This window comes from Rhinichthys klamathensis, unplaced genomic scaffold (genome assembly GCF_029890125.1).
Source record: "Rhinichthys klamathensis goyatoka isolate OS25496 unplaced genomic scaffold, OSU_Roscu_1.1 h1tg000679l_1, whole genome shotgun sequence".
NCBI classification, from domain to species: domain Eukaryota; kingdom Metazoa; phylum Chordata; class Actinopteri; order Cypriniformes; family Leuciscidae; genus Rhinichthys; species Rhinichthys klamathensis.
Window position 1 is genome coordinate 392,680 of NW_026607111.1, and position 26,143 is coordinate 418,822.

At 39.5% G+C, this 26,143-nt stretch overlaps 1 protein-coding gene across 1 annotated transcript; it reads right to left on the bottom strand.

The window, feature by feature from the left end:
• Positions 1–2,557: 2,557 nt before the first annotated feature.
• Positions 2,558–25,911, bottom strand: atp1a3b (ATPase Na+/K+ transporting subunit alpha 3b). The gene is made up of 22 exons (XM_056241837.1): positions 25,598–25,911; positions 25,442–25,506; positions 13,356–13,472; positions 13,211–13,270; positions 11,943–12,146; positions 11,723–11,836; positions 11,509–11,643; positions 11,293–11,410; positions 10,940–11,208; positions 9,311–9,509; positions 8,971–9,215; positions 8,358–8,550; positions 7,612–7,924; positions 7,231–7,381; positions 6,946–7,114; positions 6,693–6,847; positions 6,452–6,575; positions 5,573–5,718; positions 5,337–5,467; positions 5,152–5,253; positions 4,166–4,257; positions 2,558–3,955 (listed from the first exon to the last, which is right to left on the bottom strand). The coding sequence occupies exons 2-22, from the start codon at positions 25,445–25,447 to the stop codon at positions 3,927–3,929; spliced, it is 3,072 nt and encodes a 1,023-aa protein (XP_056097812.1). The 5' UTR covers positions 25,448–25,506; positions 25,598–25,911; the 3' UTR covers positions 2,558–3,926.
• Between the last annotated feature and the right edge of the window lie 232 nt (positions 25,912–26,143).

Here is a 26,143-nt window from a genome sequence, read left to right on the forward strand (position 1 = left end):
CCTTTAAGTCTATTATCTATGTAATGGTTGCTCATGGGAAAGTAACTTGACTTATTGCCTCGTTTCATCTTTTGTGTCCTTTCTTTTTTCACATCACACAAATTTGACTTACATGACCTGTTTTTATGACAACAGGCCAGTGACAGTCCATCTCATTTTTAAGTTGCCATAGTGATGACCTTGAGTGCAATCTTCCTCTCCGTTTAAACACTGCGGCAAGAGCAGCGATCTATATTCCATTACAGCAATGCAGCAGGGAGAGAGAGAGAGAGGGGGAGGGGAGCACTGCAGTGAGCCCATAGCGTTCTCCCAAGGGACATTATGGATGTGTGTGTGTGTTGGGCAGCCCAGTTTTGCAAGTCAGTAGTTTGCAGTGACATAAATATATGATGAATGCTGCGGTCAGCAGATTTCAGTCACTCTTCTGTGGCTGAAGAAGACAGTCTTGTTTGCAATCATTGAGAGAAATAGATCAAATTGTGGCTAATGTTGGTGTATTTTGTTGATTTCAATTATGTTCATGATTGGGCTCCAAGTAACCAAAATTATGCATGTGTAAAAAAAATAGTTTTTAATTAATTTAAAAATTATATTTTTTCATGTTATTCTTATTTAATCAATAACCATAAGCAGAAGGTTTAGCCCATTAGTTCTATCACAAAGAACAACTGGATGAATGTTATAGGAAAATAGAATAGAATATAGAAAAATGTAATAAAATAAAAAGGAATGCTCTCTATAAAGTTGTTTTAATATTTTATTTAGTATCAGTTCTGATAAACCTAGGAAAAGACAAATTATAGATAAACTGATACTTAAGTGTTTTGTGAGCTATTAAAATGACCACTCAGGATATAAAAAATAAATAGAGTTAAACCTTTGAAAAAAGCGTTTACACCTTTTGTTGCGGATGTCATCATTGAAGTATTCATTTGTCTCTTGGTAGTCCAGGAGATGTGTATATGGGTTGCATTTTATGCCCTCATTATCAAAAACCAGGAACACAAATACAATAAAATATCACTATGTAAAGAAAAATGAGATTAGACTTGTGTCCAATGTAAAAAAAAAAAAAGGTTTAAAAATACTATTTTATTATCTGCATTTAGTAGTGTTAATTTAAAAGTATTATTTATATACACTCACCGGCCACTTTATTAGGTACCCCATGCTAGTAACGGGTTGGACCCCCTTTTGCCTTCAGAACTGCCTCAATTCTTCGTGGCATAGATTCAACAAGGTGCTGGAAGCATTCCTCAGGGAGTTTGGTCCATATTGACATGATGGCATCACACAGTTGCCGCAGATTTGTCGGCTGCACATCCATGATGCGAATCTCCCGTTCCACCACATCCCAAAGATGCTCTATTGGGTTGAGATCTGGTGACTGTGGAGGCCATTTTAGTACAGTGAACTCATTGTCATGTTCAAGAAACCAATTTGAAATGATTAGAGCTTTGTGACATGGTGTAAGTAGCCATCAGAGGATGGGTACATGGTGGCCATAAAGGGATGGACATGGTCAGAAACAATGCTCAGGTAGGCCGTGGCATTTAAACGATGCCCAATTGGCACTAAGGGGCCTAAAGTGTGCCAGGAAAACATCCCCCACACCATTACACCACCACCACCAGCCTGCACAGTGGTAACAAGGCATGATGGTTCCATGTTCTCATTCTGTTTACGCCAAATTCTGACTCTAACATCTGAATGTCTCAACAGAAATCGAGACTCATCAGACCAGGCAACATTTTTCCAGTCTTCAACTGTTCAATTTTGGTGAGCTCTTGCAAATTGTAGCCTCTTTTTCCTATTTGTAGTGGAGATGAGTGGTACCCGGTGGAGTCTTCTGCTGTTGTAGCCCATCCGCCTCAAGGTTGTGCGTGTTGTGGCTTCACAAATGCTTTGCTGCATACCTCGGTTGTAACGAGTGGTTATTTCAGTCACTGTTGCCCTTCTATCAGCTCGAACCAGTCTGGCCATTCTCCTCTGACCTCTGGCATCAACAAGGCATTTCCGCCCACAGAACTGCCGCTCACTGGATGTTTTTTCTTTTTCGGACCATTCTCTGTAAACCCTAGAGATGGTTGTGCGTGAAAATCCCAGTAGATTAGCAGTTTCTGAAATACTCAGACCAGCCCTTCTGGCACCAACAATCATGCCACGTTCAAAGTCACTCAAATCAACTTTCTTCCCCATACTGATGCTCGGTTTGAACTGCAGGAGATTGTCTTGACCATGTCTACATGCCTAAATGCACTGAGTTGCCGCCATGTGATTGGCTGCTTAGAAATTAAGTGTTAACGAGCAGTTGGACAGGTGTACCTAATAAAGTGGCCGGTGAGTGTATAATTATTAATATATTGAAATAGGTTTCATTTTTATATTTTGTTTATCATTCTTTTTTAGTAATTTTTAATAGTTTAACATCTCATATTACAATTCTTGAAGTTCTCTCTCTCTCTTTCTCACATACACACAAACTTGCAAAGGACAGTTTAGTTATATATTTGAAGCAGTAAGAAATGTGGAAAATGAAGAGTCAGGCATCACTTGGTAGTATTAAATGTACTAGATGTTTTATTGGATTTGACCTTTCATATGCATGATTCTACCAGTAGTTTTGTCCTTTTGTCTTTAGTCTCAACATCCACATGTCTGTCATATGAACAGGCAATGGCCGACTGCAGCAGCGCACTCATTTTCCCTCATCAAACACACACACGCAGACACTCACGCACATACAGACCACGTGACCCAATACTGCTTCATATCGATGGCATCTTCTGACAAACCAGCGGTGGAGCCCGCACACACCAGGCTCAATTGTGAAGTTTGGATTAAATTTGTTTCTCAAGTGAGATATTCGGAGAACAAATGGTTTAAGTTGATATGACAGATAGACATTGAAATCTACCTTCACCAGTTAATGTGCCAAAACAGCCAGTTTAACTGGGAAACAAAAAAAACCTGGTGTGTTTAGGTCCGTGACGGCAGTGGATTTTATTCCATAGACGCTGTTCAACATCATACTAGTTTTCTGTGCAAAACCTGATAGGAAACTGCCTGTGTGTTTCAGTCATATGAGTTAAAACATACAAGAGGATCAATTTTACGTTTTTTCAGTGTTTCTATTTTCCAAGATTTGTCTTCATTTCTTTAATCAGATGTGGTATTTTTTACATTTTTCCCTAAAACACAGAGATTGAGAGTGTATTGGAACATTCAGGGTTATTGTAGCGGACAAACAAGCACACAAACAAAGACAGAGAGCGAACGTCAATGAGAGTGAGAGAGGATGCCAATGTCAATCAAACGAAAGTAGAGATTAAAAAACGGAAATAAAAATTCAAAGCCGCCGAACCACCTCCGTTAGAGATTAAAGAACATGAAATGTCCTAAGAAGCAAAAGTATTAATGAAATAGTGAAAGTTACTATGTTAAACGGAGTCTAGTTTGTTCATTGGGATCCGACAAGGTTTTGTGTGATCTGTGTATCCGTGTGTGACTGGAGGACAGGTCGAGGGAAAAGGCAAGGATGTAAAGGATCGGAGGAGGGACGGACTTTTTTAATAGGCGAGCGTACATACTCCCTTTTTTTAGCATCAAAAGCTCCTTTCGAATCTACATAATGATTATGCAGCTGCCTGTTTTAGATATATAGCAGACTTTATGTACACAGCCGTGTGAAAATACATGCAAAGAGTATTATAGGAAATGGGGGGGGGGGGGGGGGGGGTGGGGGGATGGGCGAGAGTCTGGATGGTGCTTTGTGGTTTCCTCTTTGGGGGGAGACGTGCTATTGGCTTAAAGCTGTTGTCTCTTTGAAAGGAGGGCGAGAGAGGATGGTTGTGCATCTCGGTTGGGTAGAGAAGTAGTAGAACAAAATGGAAGATGTAGGAATGTGAATAAAGAAGATTTGTTGATCAATAGTATGTCTCCCTTTCCACCCATCCTGCAAAAAAAAGAAAGACAAAGAGAGGGAATCACTTTGAGAAATTCTGACGTTTTCATTCATAATTCTTAACTGAATAGTGTTTTATTGTATCCCTAATTCAAACAAAGACCCTTAATGTCCCAATTCTATGACTTTATATAAGGCATACTCATAAGAAGTGTGTAATTCTGAGTGTGTGTCTTTGAGGCAGTAGAGAGGAACACGTACCACCGGGGTTCCGGCGCAGGAGAAGCTTTCGCACCTCATCATACACAAAGATTAAGAAACTGTATGGGAAAGCACAGAACCACCAGCTCGGCCTAAGGACGAGAGAGACAAATGAGGAGAGACACAATTTTAAATGGCAGAATACTTATAAGTAGCATATATATATATACTTCATGTAGTAGAAATTGAAATTGTAACATTTGTATTCAGTATGTAGCATCAATTTAAGGTCATGTGATATATTTCACATGTGTATTCATTATCAACCTAATAATTAAAGTAGATTCTTTACTAATGAAATGAATCATTAAATCTGAATCCGTTTCAGTTTGATTTGATTATTTTGGTAAGATTTGAAATTATTGAACAAATTATTACAATTATTTGAAAGGACAGTTTCCACCATTTTGGCATATTGACTAAAACAGTACACAAGATTTTACATTCAATAATTGATTGAAACAGTTCACGAATTGTATTCTGAATAAGAAATGAATGCATAATACATTGTGAATAATAATAACCATTTAAATATATTATTACAGTTTTAATATTATTATTAAATCCATAATCAATGCATTGAACGTTAATTTTTATATTGCATTTATTAATGTTTATGCCCGGTATTCAGGAAATTCATTCTAATATGATGATTTGATGCTCAAGAACAATTTCTTATTATTATCAATGTTGAAAACATTTTTTTATTTTTGTGGAAACTGATACACTTTTTCCAGGATTCTTTCATGAATCCTGTACAGAGTACAGCATTTATTTTAAACAGATTTTTTAAATCCTTTACTGTCACTTTAATTTATTGTGTCCTTGCTGAATACAATAAAAAATAAATAAACTCAAACTGTGAAACTTTCTCCTTTGGAGATAAGCACACTGGTCTTTGGGAGAACCAAAGGTGGAATTGGATGTGTGCTTGTAAAATTATTTCCACATATGAATTTGCGCATGTGTGTGTGTGTTAAACTCACTTGAGCGGGTACATCCTGAGGGCCACATCCATGCCCGGGCAGTATGAGAGGAATGCAGCGAGAGCTGTTTCTTCAAACAGCCCAAAGATCAGAATCTTATTCCTGTAAAAGGACAAGCACAGTTACCTCAAATGTTCTAATCAATACAAAAACAAACTTCCTGCACACAAGCTTCCTGAACTCACTTCATGCCCTGCTGGAATACTGAGTTGCGTCTGGTCTTGCAAACGATGACATCAGCCCATTGTACAACCACAATACTGACAAAGAACGCTGTGTGACACGTGAACTCAACAATCTTCCTCTGCTCGTATGTCTGTGGAACACGGACACAACATCTCATACATGCAGGGACCTCTGAGACTTGTATGACTTTTAAACACTTATGATGTCACAACATAATAAAACACAAAATACTCACCCACTGCTGTCCGTAACTGTCCTCCAGGTCATTCATCGAGCGATCATCCCAGTTGAGTCTGATACCCACCAGCAGTGAGGGCAGGAAGCCATTCTCAGCCAAAATCACAAAGTAGGCGAAGAAACCACCCAAAGCCTGGATCATACCTACGCACACATACACAACATATGCTTACTTTTTCTGCACAGATGCCTACACAATATTTGTTTCTCTTTTGAGAAAATAATCTAAAGTAATAATAACAAACATGTATTAAAATAATTTTACAAAACAATATGATAGTTAAATGCTGTTTTATTGCTGTTTGTCATATTTTCTAGTTTTATTTTTGGTACTAAAATAAATCTGTAAATACATCAGTTCAAATGGTTAATGGTAACGCTTCATGGTTAATGTTGCATAGTCTAACTGATATATACACTACTAGTGTTTAAAAATTTGGGGTCAGTGAGATTTTAAAAAACAAACAAATTGGTGGACATTAGAAACTTCTTTCAAATAATGCCACCGACTCCATATATACTGTATAGATGACTACTGTATATATGTCTGTGTATATATATTTTCCATGTCCTTTCTGTCATGATAACTGGATAACAAATCGATCATTTTATAGAAATTGCACTCAAAAAGAGCAATTTCTAGATGGATAATTAAATATCTAGAGCATAACAAGAAACAAAAACTATATTCATATTTTAGAATATATTTTTGTTAATTACCATGACATTTCCAGGCCTGGAACTCACATTTTTACTTCTAGGTTTTCCATGACCATGACTACTTTTCCAAAAGGGCATCATGACTGTAGTTGTTTAGGTCTTTAAATAAAGTAAAAGCTGAAGTAAAAACTAAGTTTCAAAGTAGTACAAGACTAACCAATTTGTCCGTAAGCAATGCTGATGAGACGCTCGTTCACAAGTTTGTCTCTCTGAGGGTTCCTGGGCTGCCTCTTCATGATGTCACTCTCAGCAGCCTCATAAGCTAGAGAAATAGCAGGTACCTATGGAGGTAGAGAGAAAGTAGATTTTTGTGTATGGGTAAACACTGTATTCATGTGCGTGTGTATATAGGTGTCTGTAAGAAGGCTGAATGTCGAGTGTGAGAGTGAAGTGCTTACCATGTCAGTTCCCAGGTCGATACAGAGGATGGTGATGGTGCCCAGTGGCAGAGGGATATTGACGATAATGAAGAACAGGAAGGGGGTGATCTCAGGGATGTTGCTAGTCAGGGTGTACGCAATAGACTTCTTCAAATTGTCAAAGATGAGTCGGCCTGCAAGTGGAGAGATGGATTTACACATCTTGTTTGACAACATCTGTCCTGTCCTCCCATGCACTCCAATTCACTAGTCTCCTTATTGTCTTACTCACCTTCTTCTACTCCAGTGACAATTGAGGCAAAGTTATCATCTAGCAGAATCATGTCAGCGGCCTGTTTAGACACATCAGACCCGGAAATGCCCATAGCGACACCGATATCAGCCTTTTTCAGGGCTGGAGAGTCATTCACACCATCGCCTGTTACCGCCACGATGGCCCCCTGAGTGACAGGGAAAGAAACAGAGGAGAAAAGGGAAAGAATGAAAGGTCAAATCAGGACATTATTAAAATGACAAAAGATCATAAACCGTATTGAATGCTAGTATATGCATTTACCTGTCGCTGGCAACCCTCTACAATGATGAGTTTTTGCTGAGGAGACGTCCTGGCAAACACAATCTCAGTGTGGTTCCGCAGAACTTCATCTATTTGCTCCTGAGAATAGTCCTTCAGATCTGTTCCATGAATCACACAAGCTTTGGCATCCCTAAAACACACAAACAAAAAACACAAATAAATACAATACTATGCTATTCATTTCAATAGTAATCCACTTTACTAGCCATGCAAATTTTCCACGTTGACCAACAGGCAAGCTGCTTGGTTTTAAAGTGACTTCTGTGTAAGCTGTGCTTCATCCATCATAATGGATCCTTTTTTGCTTGCAAAACTTTGCTAATGTGCTGTGTGCATTTACAGTGCTGGTCCCGGCTTTACCTGGGATTGACTTGACTGACGGGGATGTTGAGACGGGCAGCGATGTCTTCCACAGTCTCGTTACCCTCTGAGATGATGCCCACACCCTTAGCAATGGCCTTGGCAGTGATGGGGTGATCTCCTGTCACCATGATGACCTTGATTCCGGCAGAACGGCACTTTCCTACAGCATCAGGCACGGCAGCGCGGGGCGGGTCGATCATTGACATCAGTCCCACAAAGCAAAGGTTGTCTGTCTGGAAATTTACATCATCTGCGTCAAAGGCAAAGCCTTTTGGGTACTGGTCTTCGGGCATTAAGATATGGCAGAATCCTGTGGAAAGGAGGCAAGTTTACACATTTTTAATTATTTTATACTGTAACAAACAACAGTAATATTGTTTTCTATTACATATTTTATTTATTCCACTGATGGCAAAAAAACTATATTTTTTCACATTTTTGACCAGTAGTGTATATACTTTTATATATACTCAATTTTACGGCGGTTATCTTATATAACCATACAATTATCTGTACATTATCCTCCTTATTACATAGCCACTGACCAAATAAATAAGTGCTTTGAAATTAAAGATTTTAATGAAGAAAGATGACTAGAGTGCTATCAAAGTGTAGAAAAAGAACAACGATCAATTATACAGTTTAGCGGTCATTATGCAAAATATTTGACCAAGAATGCTGTGATTGACCAATCAGAATTGATTATTCCAGAGTGCTGTGTAATGATACCATATATTACTCACCCAGTACTCTCTCTCCAAGTCCTCCAAGCTCCAGGTAGGCATTTTGGAAGGCCTCCTTCAACTCCTCGTCCATGGGCTGCTCTTTACCCTGCAGCATTATGGTGGAACAACGATCTAGGATGCGCTCTGGCGCCCCCTTCATCACCAACAGGTAGCGGTTATCGTTGGGGTCTTCCGTCTCATGGATGGACAGCTGGGGAAATATGGAAAAGATGGATAAGAGGAAACTGTTGGTGGTAATGCTAGTCAATGTTTTCATATCTGGTACTTTCAGTTTTAGGGTTACATGACTAAGCTCAAAATTACACTTTTTTGACAGGCTGCAGAGCTGCTCCAGACACTTTATTATCCACACTTGACCCAAATAACGTGATTTAGCATTTACATGAAGTAATTTAGCAGACGATTTATAGGAATCAACAATATTGAAAACATTTTCATAAGAATGACAATATTTCCAGTACACAATGGCAAGTTTAATAGACTTGAGAAGTTCACATGGCGTATTTTATGGAGTGTTGAAATGCTATTGGTTGGTTGTTGAACCTCCACTGATCATAACTCAAGTTGATGTTTGCTGTTTGATTTTGAAAATCAATAACTGATGACAAACCTGATATTTGTTGGTAGAGTTGAATGGGATTTCGGCTACTTTCTTGTTCCTATCTCTCATACTCCTGACTGAGCCACAGGACAGCTCGATACACTTAAGCAAGGCGGACTCAGAAGCATCACCCGCCACGTCCCTCTTTAGGATGGGCAAAGTATCTTGTCCTGCCTTAAACTGAGCCCTGTTACACAGCGCTGCCACACGGGCCAGAGACACCCATGTCACGGAGCTCTTATCAAATGAAGCACCTGCAAAGAGAGACCAACTTAGACTCTGAAAAGAAGAATTGGTGTCATAAAGACAAAATCATCATCGGTCTCCGCGTAAGAAGAAAGGAACAAACCAGACTGATCTTCAGTGGTATCGGCTTCATGGATCTGGTTGTCGAACCACATGTGTGCGACAGTCATTCGATTCTGGGTCAATGTTCCAGTCTTGTCCGAGCAGATAGTTGAGGTGGATCCTAGTGTCTCTACAGCTTCGAGATTCTTAACCAGGCAGTTCTTCTTGGCCATACGCTTAGCCGTCAGAGTGAGACACACCTGAGATTAAAGAGACAATAGAGAGACGTTACATTAAGGAATTTAAAATGCATTCCAATTTGTTTGAATCAAATAAAGGAAGGAATATTTTAAAAAATAATAATAATTTGATTGCCAAATGAATATGAATTTATAATTTTAATAAATACATTTAAAACAATTATTGCATACTTTTTTACTGACTTTTCAGAGCCTTTTTAGATGCAGTATAAATGCAATAAATGTTATAAATTAGGGCTGACAACATTAACACATGCGATTAATTCAAAATCCTTAGCATGTTAAAATGATTTGCTGACAATCATGACAATGACAATGCTTCAAGCACCTGTAACCCTGGTAGACATTTCTATTCTAACCCAATTTCGCGTCTTTGTTTGCAATCAGATCATTTTAAGCAGCTAAACTCCGGGGAAAGTTTTCAGTCCAATTATCCAGAGAGCGAATGCATTAAAACAACCAGTACAAAACAGCGCTAGTGTAAAGAAAACCTGACTGCATATGCCTACATCAGAGATGGCAGAGAGAACAGTGGCACGTGGCCAGTTTACAGTGAATTATTAATTCCAGTGTATGTTTAGATGTTTAGCTTTGAAACATCAGCTCTGTCATTTTCTGTTGCTGTGTTTAGTACTACTGTACAAGTGTACTGTAGTGGGCATATGCAGTCAGGTCAAAGTGTTGTTGTTTTTTTGCCATCTTCATGTGGTCCTGTTCAGTATCGCAACTTGACGTGTAAAAAGTAAACAAGCTCTTTGCTGTTACACTGTACACATACTGTACACTGAATTCTGAAATGTTTTGTTCTGTAATATATATTTTTCCGGGTGTGCTTTGGTGTGCATAAATTTATGAATTATATGGACTCCTTATATCATTTGGACATTTTGGAGTCTCCAAGTGTCCTTTTTTGGAAATGTACCTTGAAAAAAGCTTGCAGAAAATACAGTTTTGTGAGAATCACCCTTCAATCTGATAGTTTGCTTTGCTGGATATAGCAAATTATGACAAAATAAATGTGTCAAACAAGATACATGATATATGCTTAATTTCACGATATGCGATTAATCGCACAAAAGGGTGTGATTAATCACAATTAAAAATTGTAATCTATTGACAGCGCTATTATAAATCCATTGTATGTTTTGATGCACTAAAAAGAAACGGGTTATGAGAGTCATTCGCTTGGGAATCGGATTAACCTGGATAAGCTTTTGGATTCACTAAAAGGGTTCATAAGAGTCATTTGTTGAGAAATTGTACAACTTGGTCATGCTGAATGTTTTTGATTGACTAAAAAGAACAGGTTCATATTTATAAGAGTCATTCACTTCGGATTTGGACTACACTGGTTGCACTGTATATTTTTGATTCTTGGCTCCCAACCCTCTGAACAGTATTCAAATGCTTAGACGACTGCATGTGCTCACAGTGACAGTAGCCAGCAGACCCTCAGGCACATTAGCGACGATGATTCCGATGAGGAAAATTACGGCCTCCAGCCAGGAGTAACCCAAAATGATTGACAGAACGAAGAAAGACAGTCCCAGGAAGACAGCCACGCCTGTGATGATGTGAATAAAGTGCTCGATCTCCTTGGCGATGGGGGTTTTTCCTGTCTCCAGTCCTGAGGTCAGCGTGGCGATGCGGCCCATCACGGTGCGGTCACCAGTGCAGACCACAATACCACGAGCAGTGCCTAACAGTGAAACAGAAAAAGTCATACTTCTGAGCTTGACTTTTATGTAGATAGACCAGTTCAACACTGTAGTAAATCCCGTACCTTCCACACAGTTAGTGGAGAAGAAAGCGACGTTGCGGGTTTCCAGAGGGTTGTCATGAGTGCAGTCAGGTGATCTTGTCTGAGGTTCTGATTCGCCAGTGAGGGAGGAGTTATCCACCTACGAATGATGTCAAAGACACACAATTGTCCACTAGATCGCACACAGATTCGTTTCACAGATTCTTGACAAATGACTGAGGTTTATAAACCACGTACCTTGCAGCCATGAGCAGAGACGATTCTGAGGTCAGCTGGGATTCGGTCTCCACCTTTGACCTCCACCAGGTCACCTGCTACCACTTCCTCAGCGTTGATCTGCATCTTCTCTCCTTCACGGATCACTAGCGCTTGCTGTGGACAGAGTGTCGTTTCAACTCACTGTTTCTCTGTGTTTCTGTGTCTTAAGTTTTGCATGGAATGTTCCCAATACCTGTGGCACCATGTTTTTAAAGGACTCCATGATCTTGGAGCTCTTTGCCTCCTGGAAGTAGGAGAAGCAGCCCGTGATGATGACCACAGCAGACAACACGATTCCCAGGTACAACTGAGAGGAGACCAGAGAAGACACATTCAGTTATCATATTCATATTTAATGCAGATTCCTTGAAAAGGCATATGTGGCAGGGTGCTGGCATGTGACGCATACGCACATTATCTCCAGCCGGCTCGTCTTCGGTGGCAGCCTGAATGGCATAGGCCAGGAAGCAGAGAATGGCTCCGGTCCACAGCAAGATGGAGAAACCTCCAAACAGCTGACGACAGAATTTAATCCACTCAGGTGTCGTGGGCGGCGGGGTCAGAGCATTTGGCCCGTCTCGCACCAGATAGTCTCTGGCCTTTGCATTAGTTAAACCCTTTTGCAGAGAGAGCATTGTAAGAATTAACCATTAGCAAAAGTTACTATTAATACACATTCAGTTTTATTTTAGGAACTCAAAGTGTGAACATATCATGTATGCTGTGTATTACTGGGTCTGTTATACCAAGGGTTGTCAATCAGGGGACCTCAGTAATCTTCCAAGAAGACCACAAGATGACTTGAAATTATTTAAAATGAATTTATATTTGTTAATTTATCCACACACAAAAAAAAGTAATATTAAATAAATAAATAAATAAATAAACTAACACCAATGTATTATACAGAGTATGGTGCTCCCAAGTGGTCAATATTGAGATGTGCAGCACAACAGTCATTCCCAAGACAAATTATGTGCTATTAAATTTGTTTGTTTAATTAAATTTAAAAAATTTAAAAATATATATTTAATAAATAAAGACTTCTTTTAAATGATCTAACTTAAAATTCGAACAATCAATTTTTCCGGAAATTCATTAATTTATAACTGCTGTTTTTATTGAAGAACATCTAGAATCATCAAGCGTCATCTATTGAAACTACTAGTTTCTGTTCATTAAAAAGTTTGAAAACAAGCAGCTATGACATTATTACGTTGATGATCTTTACAGTTATTGATCGGAGCTAAATCAACACTGAACACTATTTTCTTTCAGGAGCTGCTTTACAGCAGAATTTAACTGCATCATTGAATCATTATTTTCCTGTTTATCCCGGTAAAGCTGCTTTGAAACAATCTGTATTGTATAAAGCGCTATATGGAGACTTGACTACAGCAGAAGTACCAGAGTTATCCTACATATCCTACTAAAAGTATGAGAACCAATGTATTTTACAGAGTGTAGTGCTCCCTAGTGGTCAATAAAGAGAAGTGCATCACAACACAACAGTCATTCCCCAGACAATTGATGTGTTCAAACTTAAACTAAAGTGAGTATTTCCTGCACTATTCTAATATTTATCATCAATTACACACATTGGCTTTCTAATTATAAAAGGGGGGGTTTAACAAACATGGAAACTTGGTTTTAGCAAACACTAAATAATCTGTGAGTTTACCTGAACAATGTCTGTCTGAAATTTCCGGCATACTTCCTCAATTGACATCTTGTGTTCCGTCTGAAATGGAAGTTAAAAAGGGACATTTAACAAAGTAAAAGGCAAAATGGCTACAAACACGCTACTTTTCAAGTGGGATTCTTACCAGGGGAACTTCTTTCTTCAGTTCATCAAGATCTTTTACCCCCTTTTTCTTCTTTGGAGAACCTTTTTCATCTTTATCTTGCGTGGTGGCCACGCGGTAACTATCCGATCGTCCATACTAAAACAAAAATGATAGAGGAGAGAGAAAATAATCAGTTAATCAACACCACCACTGTAAAATCATAATGAAGATCATTTCAAGTAATTTACTCTGAACTAATATTGCTTTTGAGCTTCATGAGAGGTGACTAAACATAAACGGTGTGGTCACCTCAAAGAGGTCAAAGAAAGCTAATTTAATTTGCTGAAAAAATTCAGATCTTCCCTCCTTCCTGTCGTTCACATTAACAGTGTGACATCACAGAGACACGACTCTTTCATCAAAAACACTCTGATTAGATTGAATATGTGTCTGTTTCAGATCACAGTGAGATGGAAGTCTAAAACGTGGAGTTCATGAGCTTCAAAAGAACTTAAATCAGATTCTTTACACTTTGTTCTTTATCTAAACAAAGTCAGAGATCAAATTTCAGACTCTGGAGAGGTACAATATTCCTTTTTTTAATCTAATTAAAAATAAATAACCTCTAGATAATTATTCTGTCATGAACAGATTTTGACCTTTCAGTGTACTATCATTATTCACTCTGTTCTGTAAATCCTCTGTTTCTGTTGGCTGCATGTGTAATCCTATGATACCGCAGCACAGAGCGCAGAGCCAAGATGGCTCCCGTGAGACTCTCAGGTGGTGCTATTTTTGTCATCATTAAAGTGGGAAACCATGTATCATCTGTCCACACAGGCTGATCAATACTGAGCTTCCAGAACTACCAGCATGCCTTCCTCTAGGCCCTAGGGAGTAAAGTACAATTCTTGTAGCACTGTTGATATGTGAAGAGTGAATTCCCTTCCAGGAAATTACTGAGGCAAGACCCTGCACTCTCACGTGATGTTCTGGATGAGTAGAGCCCCCTGCAGGTCAATATATGGAAAGAACCAGGCCAATTCATTAATTATGAGAGTATGATCAAAACTACACAATATATCTGTGTGGAAATTAAAAATATAAAGATATTGTGCTTTTAATTCATTTTTAAATCCGAAATTCAGGCCTATCTCTTTTGATTAAACTTGCAAATTCAAACAGTGACGTAAAACACAGCCAAAACAAAGCACGAAATTTGACTGAGGTTTATATCTGCATGTTTATGGTCAGCTGACATGCCAGGTTTAGACTGAAAGGCGCAGACTCAAGCATGCAGCCAGGTGATGATACCTATTAAAAAAGAATGAGAATGTGAGAGATGAAGATGGATGGATAAAGAGGAGAAACAGAACAGGAGACAGATGGAAAGAGAGAGGAGCATGCGGGGGTGGGGACTGACAGAAAGCTGGCGGACTAAGTGAGATATCCAAAGAGATAGAGATTAGCATAGAGAAAACGGGAGAGATAGAGGAATATTTGCCACTTCCTGTGGGGTAATTAGATATTGACCTGCTGCTATCTCGGTGTGAGAGCTTGTCACCGTCAGCGGCTGCATTTAATGTCTGATGACTCTCAGCACGACACCACCTGCCCAAAACCAACCGGACACACACACACACACACACACACGCAACGGCGACCTTCTAACCAACCTGCACTGCACACACACCAACGCCACAGATCCTGTGACAAAAGCGAGTGCTGTGCATGTGCGGTAGGTGACACCACTAAATAATTAACTGAATAGAAAGTGAGAATTACCTCTATCAGCTCACACTAATCTTACAGATGAAACATCTTGTCACTATAGAAGCACATCTATAGTAGTTTTTTTTTAGTTTGGCTTGGTAAAAGTGGCTAAAAGTGTGAAAGCTGATGACACACATGGAAACACCGCAAACATACAAACAGGTCATCTTTCATTTCTACGAAATTGATCAAAAACAGCTGAATACACACGAAGAACAAAGGAAAACCAGAATGAGAGAGGTGTACAGAGGAAAATAGATTCAAAAGCAAAAAAAAAATTTAAATAGAGTATACTATGAAATAGGTTACACTTTTATGCTATACATTTTGTTTTTATGGTAGATGTGTGTCTTTTGATGTGTGTGTGTGTGTGTGTACCTGGTATTCCCTACGCTACGCCAAATGTTCCCACAAGGATAGTAATACCTGTAATGTTTGACCTTGTAGGGACATTCATTTTGGTCCCCATGAAGAAAACTGCTTATGAATCAAACAAAAAATATTTTTTTTGAAAATGTAAAAATGCAGAAAAATTTCTGTTTGTACAGTATAAAATCATTATGTCTATGAAAATTCCCCATAGAACATGAAAACACGTGTGTGTGTGTGTGTGTGTTTGTGTGTGTGTGTGTGTGTGCAATGTACATCTGCAATGATACCTGCACTGCGGCAAAAGAACAGAGAGGAAATAGGAGAAGATCGCTCTCGTTATCCCACGGACAAGCCTGATGCAATTTTGAAAAGATATCAGATAATATTTACTTTGAGTTAAGCTCATGTTGAGAGATTCACTGTCAGACGACAGAGGGTCTGAGAAAATGAGGAAGATCAGGGTCCAAACCACACCAGCTAATGGAAGATGCCTGAAAATATTGTTTTAAATATGCTGTTTATAAAATGTGCTTAATTTAATAATTTATATTTGTCCTCATATTTTTTCATGTTTTGTTGGCTTATTGTGAAGAATATCAAACATTTTAGACATCCTACATAAACGTCTGATAGTAAATTTCCTCTGAGATCAAACTTGTTGGAAGTCTTAGGTTTGTCATTAAGCGGTAACAGTGGTTATCTAATTCCTGATATAATTGTGCTCATGTGGTAAAGTTACCAACTGTGTGAGAAAAACATACAGTACTGCTCTGTGAGAGAACCAGAGCTGATGGGCTGGAATTACACGCCAGCACACTGACGTTTCTACTGACTGATTCAGAACACACACACCTACACACAGTCTCTGCACGAGGTCTGTCCCCTGAACTCTTCTCACAAATTATTGATGCTCTTGAAACTGATGCACTCATTCAGTCTGCATCACATTCTAAAGAGTAAGACACGCAAAGAGAATAAAAGTGTGTGGCTGTGGAGCCCAGGGACTTATATATCCTACATAAGTTTGGACAGAGTGACTGAGGTAGACTTTGCAAAAGAGAGATCAAGTTTTGATTGATGAAAATGATTTTGTTATTTTTCTTTCCTTTCATATTTTCTATTGTTGCAGGTGATATTTATAATTTATAATCATTCTAGACCAGCAGTTCTCAACCAGGGGCCCATGCCCACTAGGGACTAGGGGGGCTCAAGATGACTTTAAATTATTTAAAATAAGACAAAAAAAGCATTAAAATAAGCTAAAACAACTAAAATCAGGATATGTATTGCTATTTGGTTATTATTATAATGGATTTACATCTTTCTAGATATGGCAAGCTCTAAAATATCATAATGGGGTAAAAATTGTGAGTAAAATATGTTAAATTATAATCAAAAACTACTTTAAAAAATCATTATCCAGTAAATCACAAACAACTGAAAAAAAAAAGTCATGTCGCCTTTAAATATTGTTGTGGACAATAGGAGCCCTTGGAGTCAAAAAGAGAAGCACTGGAGTAAAAGTGACAAAAATTAAGAATTTCTCCAGGCAACTTTATTTTTTTTATTTTTGTCAGACCAACTCAGCGAAACTGTCAAAACAGGAAGTGATATCAGTCAAGATTGACAAGGGCCCTTGAAACGTTTTGTAAAAAAGCCTCTTGTTCCTCACTGAGTTTGACTTTCTGATTATGACAATGCCAGCTAGCCTGCGAATAACAAAGCAAACCTCCCCTTTGGGAAGAGCAAACCTCTACTGGAGTTTGCCAGGGGACTGCAGCCTTCATGAATGTTTGTGTTTATAGAATTGTAAAAAGCACACTGATTCTCCAGGGTCTGTGTGTCATCCTGTCCTTAAAAGCTTTTAGAGTGAGAGGAATTGAGCGTCAGCGTCAGTAACTTCTGGCAGGCCAAGATGCTGCTAACGCTATCGGCCGACAACACGGTCTCATCAGCGATCGCTCAGCTGAGCTACACCAGCGCATCTGCTGTTCATCTCCCCTCGCTGCTAATGACTACGCTCAAATCAGGGCGCCCTATTTAAGCAGATTCAGTTCGCTCCTAACTGCTCGCTCTCTGCAACCCACCTCCTCCCCAGCTCCTCCTTGTCGTGTATAACGTGGCATTTACTTTTCTGTCATCGTTGCTGCTCTGTTCATATGGGGGAATAGTTCTGCTCTCCCAGTACTAAACTGTGAGCGCTCCCTAATGCTGCTGCTGTCCTCTGACTCTCTGCTATTTCATGGTGCTCATGAAAGGTCAGAGGACTCCCTGAACAGAGCCATACCGCCATATTTCAATTATCAACTTGAATTGCAATTTATTCAATATTAATTTCCTAATCATTTTTATTGTCATATGTGTTCTTGACTTAATGGACCTGACAGAACTGATTTTATGTTCTCATAATACTGCACACATTTGTATACTTTAACACAAATTCCTTGATCCTCATTATGTGCACATACAGACTTGTCCTGTTGCACTTTAGCAAAGCACTGAATGGTCACTTACACTACCATTCAAATCTTTTTTGAAAGAAATTAATACAGCAATTTATTTAGCAGTGATGCATTTATTTGATCAAAAGTGACAGTAAAGACATGTGAAACTGAACATTGGAGTAATGATGCTGAAAATTTAGCTTTTTCATCACAGGATTGGAATAAATTACTATACAAAACAGTTGTTTTGAATGGTAATAATATTTGACATTAGTTTTTATTGTATTCTTGACCAAATAAATGCGGCCTTGGTAAGTATACAGCAAGTCCTTGTACCAACCCCCAAATTTTGAACAGCATGTAACTTGCAGCCATGATGAAACCACCATCAGACCATCGGAAGTTATCAAATATCATCAGTTTATAACACTAAATAGAAATCATTACATATTTTACACCATTTAAATATTAAGATTATGCATTATATAAGCGTAAGATGTGGCACTATACAGAGCCAATGGAATGGCCAGGCCAGTCTGATGCTCACAGAGCATGAAGAAGCACATCTGCCAGCAAGATCACTCCTTTCTCCTTTTTCTCTAGCATAAGGAGCTCATCTCACTTTAGTATAGTCATTTAGTTTTCCATCTAAAAAACTGCAGTAGAAACAACTTGGGGTGGTCTAGCAATCTACTTGTATCTAGCTTATCCTTGTATCTTGAGAGGATGTTCTGGGAAGACTGTTAGAGGACTGTTCGGTGTGTGATATATTACTATGAGTGTGTTACTTTTACACATGTCGATACATCCAGAAAAAGGCCTTTTTGATCGGGCATAAGGGGGTGTATTTGTGTGCGCGACTCTGGGGTGAGTCATGAAGTGCTTGTTCAAGAGCAGATAACACTGAACACTTCATCCAGATTATGATTGAATGAGTGTGCGTGTAAGTGAACTTGATGTACCATCTGTTTTGGCATGAGATGTAGACCAGGCTAGGTCTGGGCTTTAAAGTACAGATTAAATAATCTGATTACGGGCAAACTGGGATTAGCTCCCCCTGAATCGCCTCCATCACAAAAGAGCCAGACTCACTTTGTGGAGTTTACTGAAGCAAATACCAGACATAAACAAAATCTGTGTACCTATAAATAAAAACTGAAAATTTACATCATAATAAAATTTTATGTAAATCCATTATTTATTGTATATGGAATGTTTATTGTACATTTTTAATTTCTTCTTTATGTGTACACAAACTTATGTCTGCTTAGAATGATTTAAAATAAAACAAAACAAGCTTTAAAAAATGCTAAAACAGCTACAAAAAATAATTTGCTATACATCAAGGTATAGCAAATTACATACATTATGTATCATGCTATACATAAATACATTATTTTCAGGGTCTTGAAACCTGGTTGAGGGAATGAGGGTATTTTAAAAATGTGATTTCTCGACTTGGAAAAGTCATGGCAAAATCTTTAAAAAAATCTTTTAAAAAATAAATAAAAGTAAAAAGTCAAGAACATTTTTAAAATCAATATACATTTTTCTAGTTATGTCAAGCTCTATAATTGTCACGTTCGGGTAGTATATAAGCACACAATGAAGAAGATGAATCACAAATAAAATCTTTAATATATAATCCACCAGGAAAACACAGATGAAGGCAGTGTAAATAGCAACAACACGTATACATTGACGAGGACGGACAACTCACAAATGAAACAAGTAAACTTATATACAGGGAACAAACAAAGGGAACTAATTAAGCAACAGCTGAACAAAATGTCTAATCAAATGAGTAAGCATAGAAACTAATAAAGAACTCAGGCAGCAAGAAAAACTAAACTAACTCAAACCAGAACAATAACGTGACATTGAGCCCCCTCCTGGAAAGGTGCGACCTCGCGTTGACAGTCCAATTGAGGGAGGAGGCTCTGGAGGACAGAAGGAGAGACCAGGGTGTCGATGATGGTTGGAGGTGCCCGGAGCAGAAGGAGTCAGATGGGGACCCATAGTCCAGCCAGGATGATATCCCACGGCAAGTCGAGGGAGGGAAGAGAAATGGTGGAGATCTCCTTGACGAAGCCATGGGGATGACTGATGGAGACGTAGCCGATGGTGGTGGAGCCCTAGGCACAGATAAAGAGCAAAGCAACCCTGAAGGCTTCAGAGGCCGAGACAGAGCTGCAGCGATGACCCCCTTGAGGTGGAACCGGGTTACCAGGGAGCCCGGTGGAGCCGTAAGGCCAATGGTCCCTGGTGGAGCCGAGGGAAGGAGGAGCCAAGGCAGAGGAGACAGGGCGACAAGCCGAGGTGAAGTAACGGAATCAGCGGCTGGAGGCGGAGCCAGAGGATCCACTCACCCAGGAGGATCTGGATAACGGAAGGCCCGAGGTGGATCCACGTCACAGAGAGGAGACAGATGAGGAGCCGAGAGCTGATGGACGACAGCAAAGACTGGGCAGAGGCACTGGCTGAGTTTTACAGAGGCAGCGGGGCGCAGGGCTGGGCGGGATCAGCTGGGGTTAGAGGCTCATCCTCTCCAAATACCAATAAACTTTGGTCCTGCAGCGACTCCGTCTCTGTGGCGGGAGGGTGGGCGGGGCTCCTCTTCATACCCTCATACTCCACAATAATTTTCTCGGGGGCACATGATGTTGCCAGCTCACACACCTGGTCAGGCGCGTTGTGAGATTTAGGCTGCGAGGCGATGGTTTGCTCATTCGCTTCTTGCGCTGGCTTTTCCATCGCGGCAGGCGCTGGCTCTCCATCTGCGATGGGCTCTGGCGTCATGTCCACACAGCGGGGTGGTATTTGGCTAGGTTCTGAGTCTGGAGTGGGACTGGTGATGTCCTCTTCGGGGTCGATGGTGAACTCCGATCCACTATTCACCAGCACCCACACCACATAAGCGGCGAAATCCTCACTGGGACCGTTTGCTGGCAGGCGTGGCTTAGACTGAGACTGAGGAAACTCCCTTGTATGGTCCTCCAGCGAACGGTCCAGCTTCTCCAGGCACAGGAGTTGTATGGCGGGTAGGTCCATTGTGGGGGGAATGCAACACTAAAACTAAAAACGCAGCAAAAATATGTATCCTTTCTTGGGTCAGGTCTTCTGTCACGTTCGGGTTGTATAAGTACACAATGAAGACAATGAATCACAAATAAAGTCTTTAATATATAATCCACCAGGAAAACACAGATGAAGCAGGTAAATAGCCACAACACGTATACATTGACCAGACCGGACAACTATATACAGGGAACAAACTGAACAGAATGACTAATCAAATTAATAACCATAGAAACTAATAACGACAGAAAACGAACTCAAAACAGAACATAACTGTAACAATATTAAATCGGTAAAAAATTTTTTTTTTTAAATATTTCAATTTTTGTAATAATTCGCAAATGATTATAAAAGTCATTTAGATTAATTGGTAATAAAAGTGTACACTTTTGGAATTATGGAATTTAATGATTTAATTATCATTATTTTATTTTATTATTTTATATATTGCCCCTCCTAGTTTCTGTAAATAAAAAAGTTTCAATTGCTTTGTCATTATAGCAGAAGTACCAGAAAGAAGTACCAGCCTCTGAATGCTGTTTTTGACAATAGATCAAAAACAAAAAAGGTTGAGAATCACTGAATTTAGAAACATCCTTAATCAATTAAGAATAATGAGATTAAATAATTCCAATTATGAGAAAATACACACACACACACACGCACACACACACACACACACATTTAAGGGAGAAAAGAAAAAATAGAAAAGAGGGGGAGTTGTTGCAATATCATTTCATTTCACTTTAAACAAAAATCTGTAATCCTTCTTGTTAAAGTATTACCTCTATACCTCCCCCTCCTGTTCTTCTCTATCCATTATTCTATCCTTCCATCTGTCTATACTTCATCCACTGAGCGAATCAGCTTTGCCAGAGTGTGGGACTGTGTGCATCTGTGTGCATGTTCTTGATTGGAACAATAAATCACTGCCCCAAATTACAGTCACAGCAGGACACACAGATGCTTCACATCTCAAAAGGGTTGTCTGAGGATTCCTTTCTTTATTCTGTCTTCACACAGACACACACAGTTTCTTTTCTCCTCAGTACTTAAGTCACATTCGTCTGACACTGTCTGACACTGATTGCTCATTACAGCTCTAGTTAAAAGAAGAGCTGATGGTCAGCTGTGCCACAGAATTCCTTCCATCAGAATGGACTGTTCTTTCTCAGCTCCTCTACCAACAATTAATAAATGATGTTGTGTGGATGTGGAACCTGAACCAGGCACTCCATGCATGTTCCCACCGGTGGAGCGGCATCACAGCAGCTCTGACCTAAGGGGCAGTTACGCTACATCAACACTGGGGAAAGACGAGGAGAGGGTAATCTGACCTTGAGTATTCGCTCCACTAACAGACGTCCCGTGGACAGAATGTGATAATGAGACCTAACAGATCCAATCCAACCCACTTAAAGCTGAAGTCAGTCATTTTATGCAGATACAACTATCAGTATAAGCCACTTTTAAGCTGACATAAAAATGTAAACAAAAAGTAAAAATTACACACTTCATCTTTAACCCCCTACAACAACAAATCATTCATACCCCTAAATATGGTCCAATAACATTAATCCATTGAAGTATAAGTTCCTATGTAAAACAGAGAGTTAATTAGCTAAAAAGTTTCTGTCATATCAAAGAGTCACTTATTTACTTTATATACTTGTATCAATTATACTTTAAATATTTATATAATTTATAATTATATAATTGTAATATAGGCCTATATATATATATATATATATATATATATATATATATATAATTTACTCAATCTTTATACTTCATAAACTTCATTGACTATGTGTATATATGTATATGAAAATACATCTTTAAAAAAAAATTCTTTGCTAAATTGTATTCATCATTTCATTATAATTCCACATTATGGACACCTCTGTGTCCTCATCCTTGGTCACTCGTTATCTGTACCATCTGCACCCAGGTAACCCGGGCCACACACACTCTGGAAACACAAGCTCAGCCAGGCTAATTACATGTAACAGGATCTGTGTTCCTCCCCCTCCCTGCTGCACTCACCTGCAGTGTATAGGCTACACTATATACTTACTGGTGCATCATCATGTGTCTGAAGAGGAAATTTACATACTGGAATGCTACCAGTTGTATTCTATCTTTCTTAGCTTAATGAAACAATATTTTTAATTGGTTTACGTTGCCAGTAATTAATATTCATTATAGACACACTCATGAACATTTTAAATCCATGTTATACTAGCTACCTGCATACAAGTTGATTCATATTTTAATAAGCTGTGACATTCTTCTTGGTGTTTGTGTCCATATAAAGTCCTATCATAAGCCTAGTTGCTCTTTCCAAATAGCAAGAAACTAACCTTAACTATAAGGTAAATTATTTATTTGCCAATTAAATAAATAAATAATATATATATATTTTACACAATTATTTATTTTGTAATAAATAATTGTAATGTATTGTAATATTGTGATTGTGGAAACACATTCCGGTGATGAAGTGACAGTTCACCATTATTTAATCACCAACATGCTGCTCCAAAGCCTTTTTTTCTTTTGTGGAGAACAAATGGAAATGGTATAGGAAAAATATGATGGACTGACAAACTCAGCCACCATTCACTTTCACTCCCTCTCTCTCTATATATATATATTTTTTTATCAAAGTAAATGGTGTTTGAAACTTTTATGTTCCACAGAAGAAAATTATAGGCTGAGTGAGGATGATGAAACCACATAAGGATGTGATGACAACATTTTTATTTTTGTATGAACTATCCCTTTAAGAGCACATTTGAACACGACCGCAATGAATGTCACTTCTTCATTTAATCTATTCGCTTTCCGTATCCGCATCTCGTGCCTATCAAAGGCCGCTACCGGGAATTTCCACTCGCGTGGCTCCGCCTCGTGTTTGACGCAGCAAGCGGCCTATAGGGAATAATATAAAACAGCTGGGATGCTGATGGTGGTGCATCGCCACGATCATCACTGCGACAGCAACCGGCACGGCACGCCTTAGCGACGTTAAACAAACCGCTAACAAGCTTTAGAAAAGCTGCGCCAGTATATCTGTTACCTTCCATCCCATTTAACCAGCTAAACTCACTCACAAGCGCTCATATTAATCCTTGACAAAACTGTGTGCGCAATCATTTTTGCCCTGCTCTTACACCGCTAGTCGTCAGTTTTGACGCATTCGCTGCAGAGCGTCCGTGACATTCAGTTCTGCGATGTTGCTAAGTATTCTGCGTTAACAGCTTTAGCAGATCTGTCTGTGTCCCTGGCAACAGCTTTCAAATACGCACATCATCAGCTGCTCAACACCGGCGTTCTCACTGCGCTACGCACCTAGCTTTTACTCTCCACGTCATTCCGAATATAACATGATAAAAACCACCTGGTGATGAGGCAAATTGCGCAACTCAGTCTGACATTCGTTTCACCCCACCACAGTTACACACTGTACTTGAGCGAATCTCCATTAGCCGCAATTCAAATTCGACCTTTCGAGTGATTATTCAGAACTGAATCTATTAAATATGCCCTTGTCAGTGATTACCCGCGCGAGGTGATGTCACAGATGCAGGAAAATAAGCCGGTTTTATACAGATTCCCGGTAACCGCATTATGACGCATGTGGACTTCAGCGATGGACAGGCTCTGGGGTGTGTGTGTCTGTGCGTCTGTGTGGACACCAGTCACTGAAACACACTCAGCAATGCCGGTTGTGTCCATAAAGATGATCCAAATGCACATTCAGAACATCCGGATTAACGGTTCAGAACAGGCGTCGCGCGGCGCGTTGCGGTCAGTATAGCCTACAGACGGAAGGATATAGCTCAATGAGGTGCAGGAGGGGGGACCCCACACAGATGTACCCGAACAGTCCTAAAAACTGTAAAACAACCTGACAAGATAGGCTACTTTTGAGCATAAATAAGTAGGCTAGAAATAGACACCACACAATCATGAGGCGAAGACAGCACTGCGCAGCGTTGCCCTTTAGAAAGTCTCTGACTAGCTTCACCCGATCAAGGTTAAAATAACCATTCAGATATTATCATTCAAACACCGACAAGCTTTCAAATAAGATAACAGCTAAAACGTTATCTGCGATATCCGCTGATAATGACGACAGCATTATAACAGTTTAAAAAAGCAGTTCTATCGAATCTGATGCTGACCATTCATATAGGGCTAATAACAATTTCAAAATTATAGCGTATAATTCGTAACGTATGATTACAGAACGTCCTGTTCCATCAGTGTCGCAGTCTAGAATCAGCGTACAAGTCAATGTCATTCTTCCTCTTTATGTCTGACAGCATAGGACATGACGCTGCATTTTTTTACGATTTAAAGTATGCATGATACATTTTTAAAGAAAATGGGAAAATGTTTTTATCCTTTTCTGTTTGCTATAATGCAGTAAAAGAGAGATGTCGTTCTTACCCCCATGATTGCGCAGTCAGTCCGTTCTCTTCAGGTAATATGAGAGTGATGGAGAGCGGGACAGCCTTTTACGAAGAGAGAAGGTCAGTCATCAAAAAGGATCTTATGAAAGACGAATAATTATACTTGGTTTAAAACTTAGTTTCACTGCTTTACCTCGGCTGAGGGACCGAATGCGCGTAGATTTCACGTCAAGGTATTAAGGTAGCCTATTATTCGTTGCAACATTAAGTTAATGAACCTGCACAACTTTATAAATATTAAACACAGACAAACTAAATGGTCCAATGAAATTTGACTGCGAGGCAGGGCATTTCGCAGGGATGCCGGTCTCGTGCACTGCTCTTGGTAGTTGCGATAAAGCCGGCGAAACTAGGAAGCCGCACTGCCGCCTTATATGATCTGGTGTCCTTCCGCGACACCGCCAGCTGCCGCACCACTCCGCCTGGAAAGAAGCGCCGGTGGATGTGAGAGATGCGCTTCTCCAACTGACCGACCTCATAAAAGAGTACCTCATGAGATACGCCCACATTTAAGCTCTCAGCCAATAGACGCATGCACGCCTTAATATCGACGTATCATCTGTCCAACCAGCGCGCAGGCAGCAGATACAAGCCACCAATCGCATGCGGACAAAGCTCCTCCTGCGGTAATGCAGAATTCCAAAGTCGCACAGCATCATCGTGTGCTCTGAGAAAATCT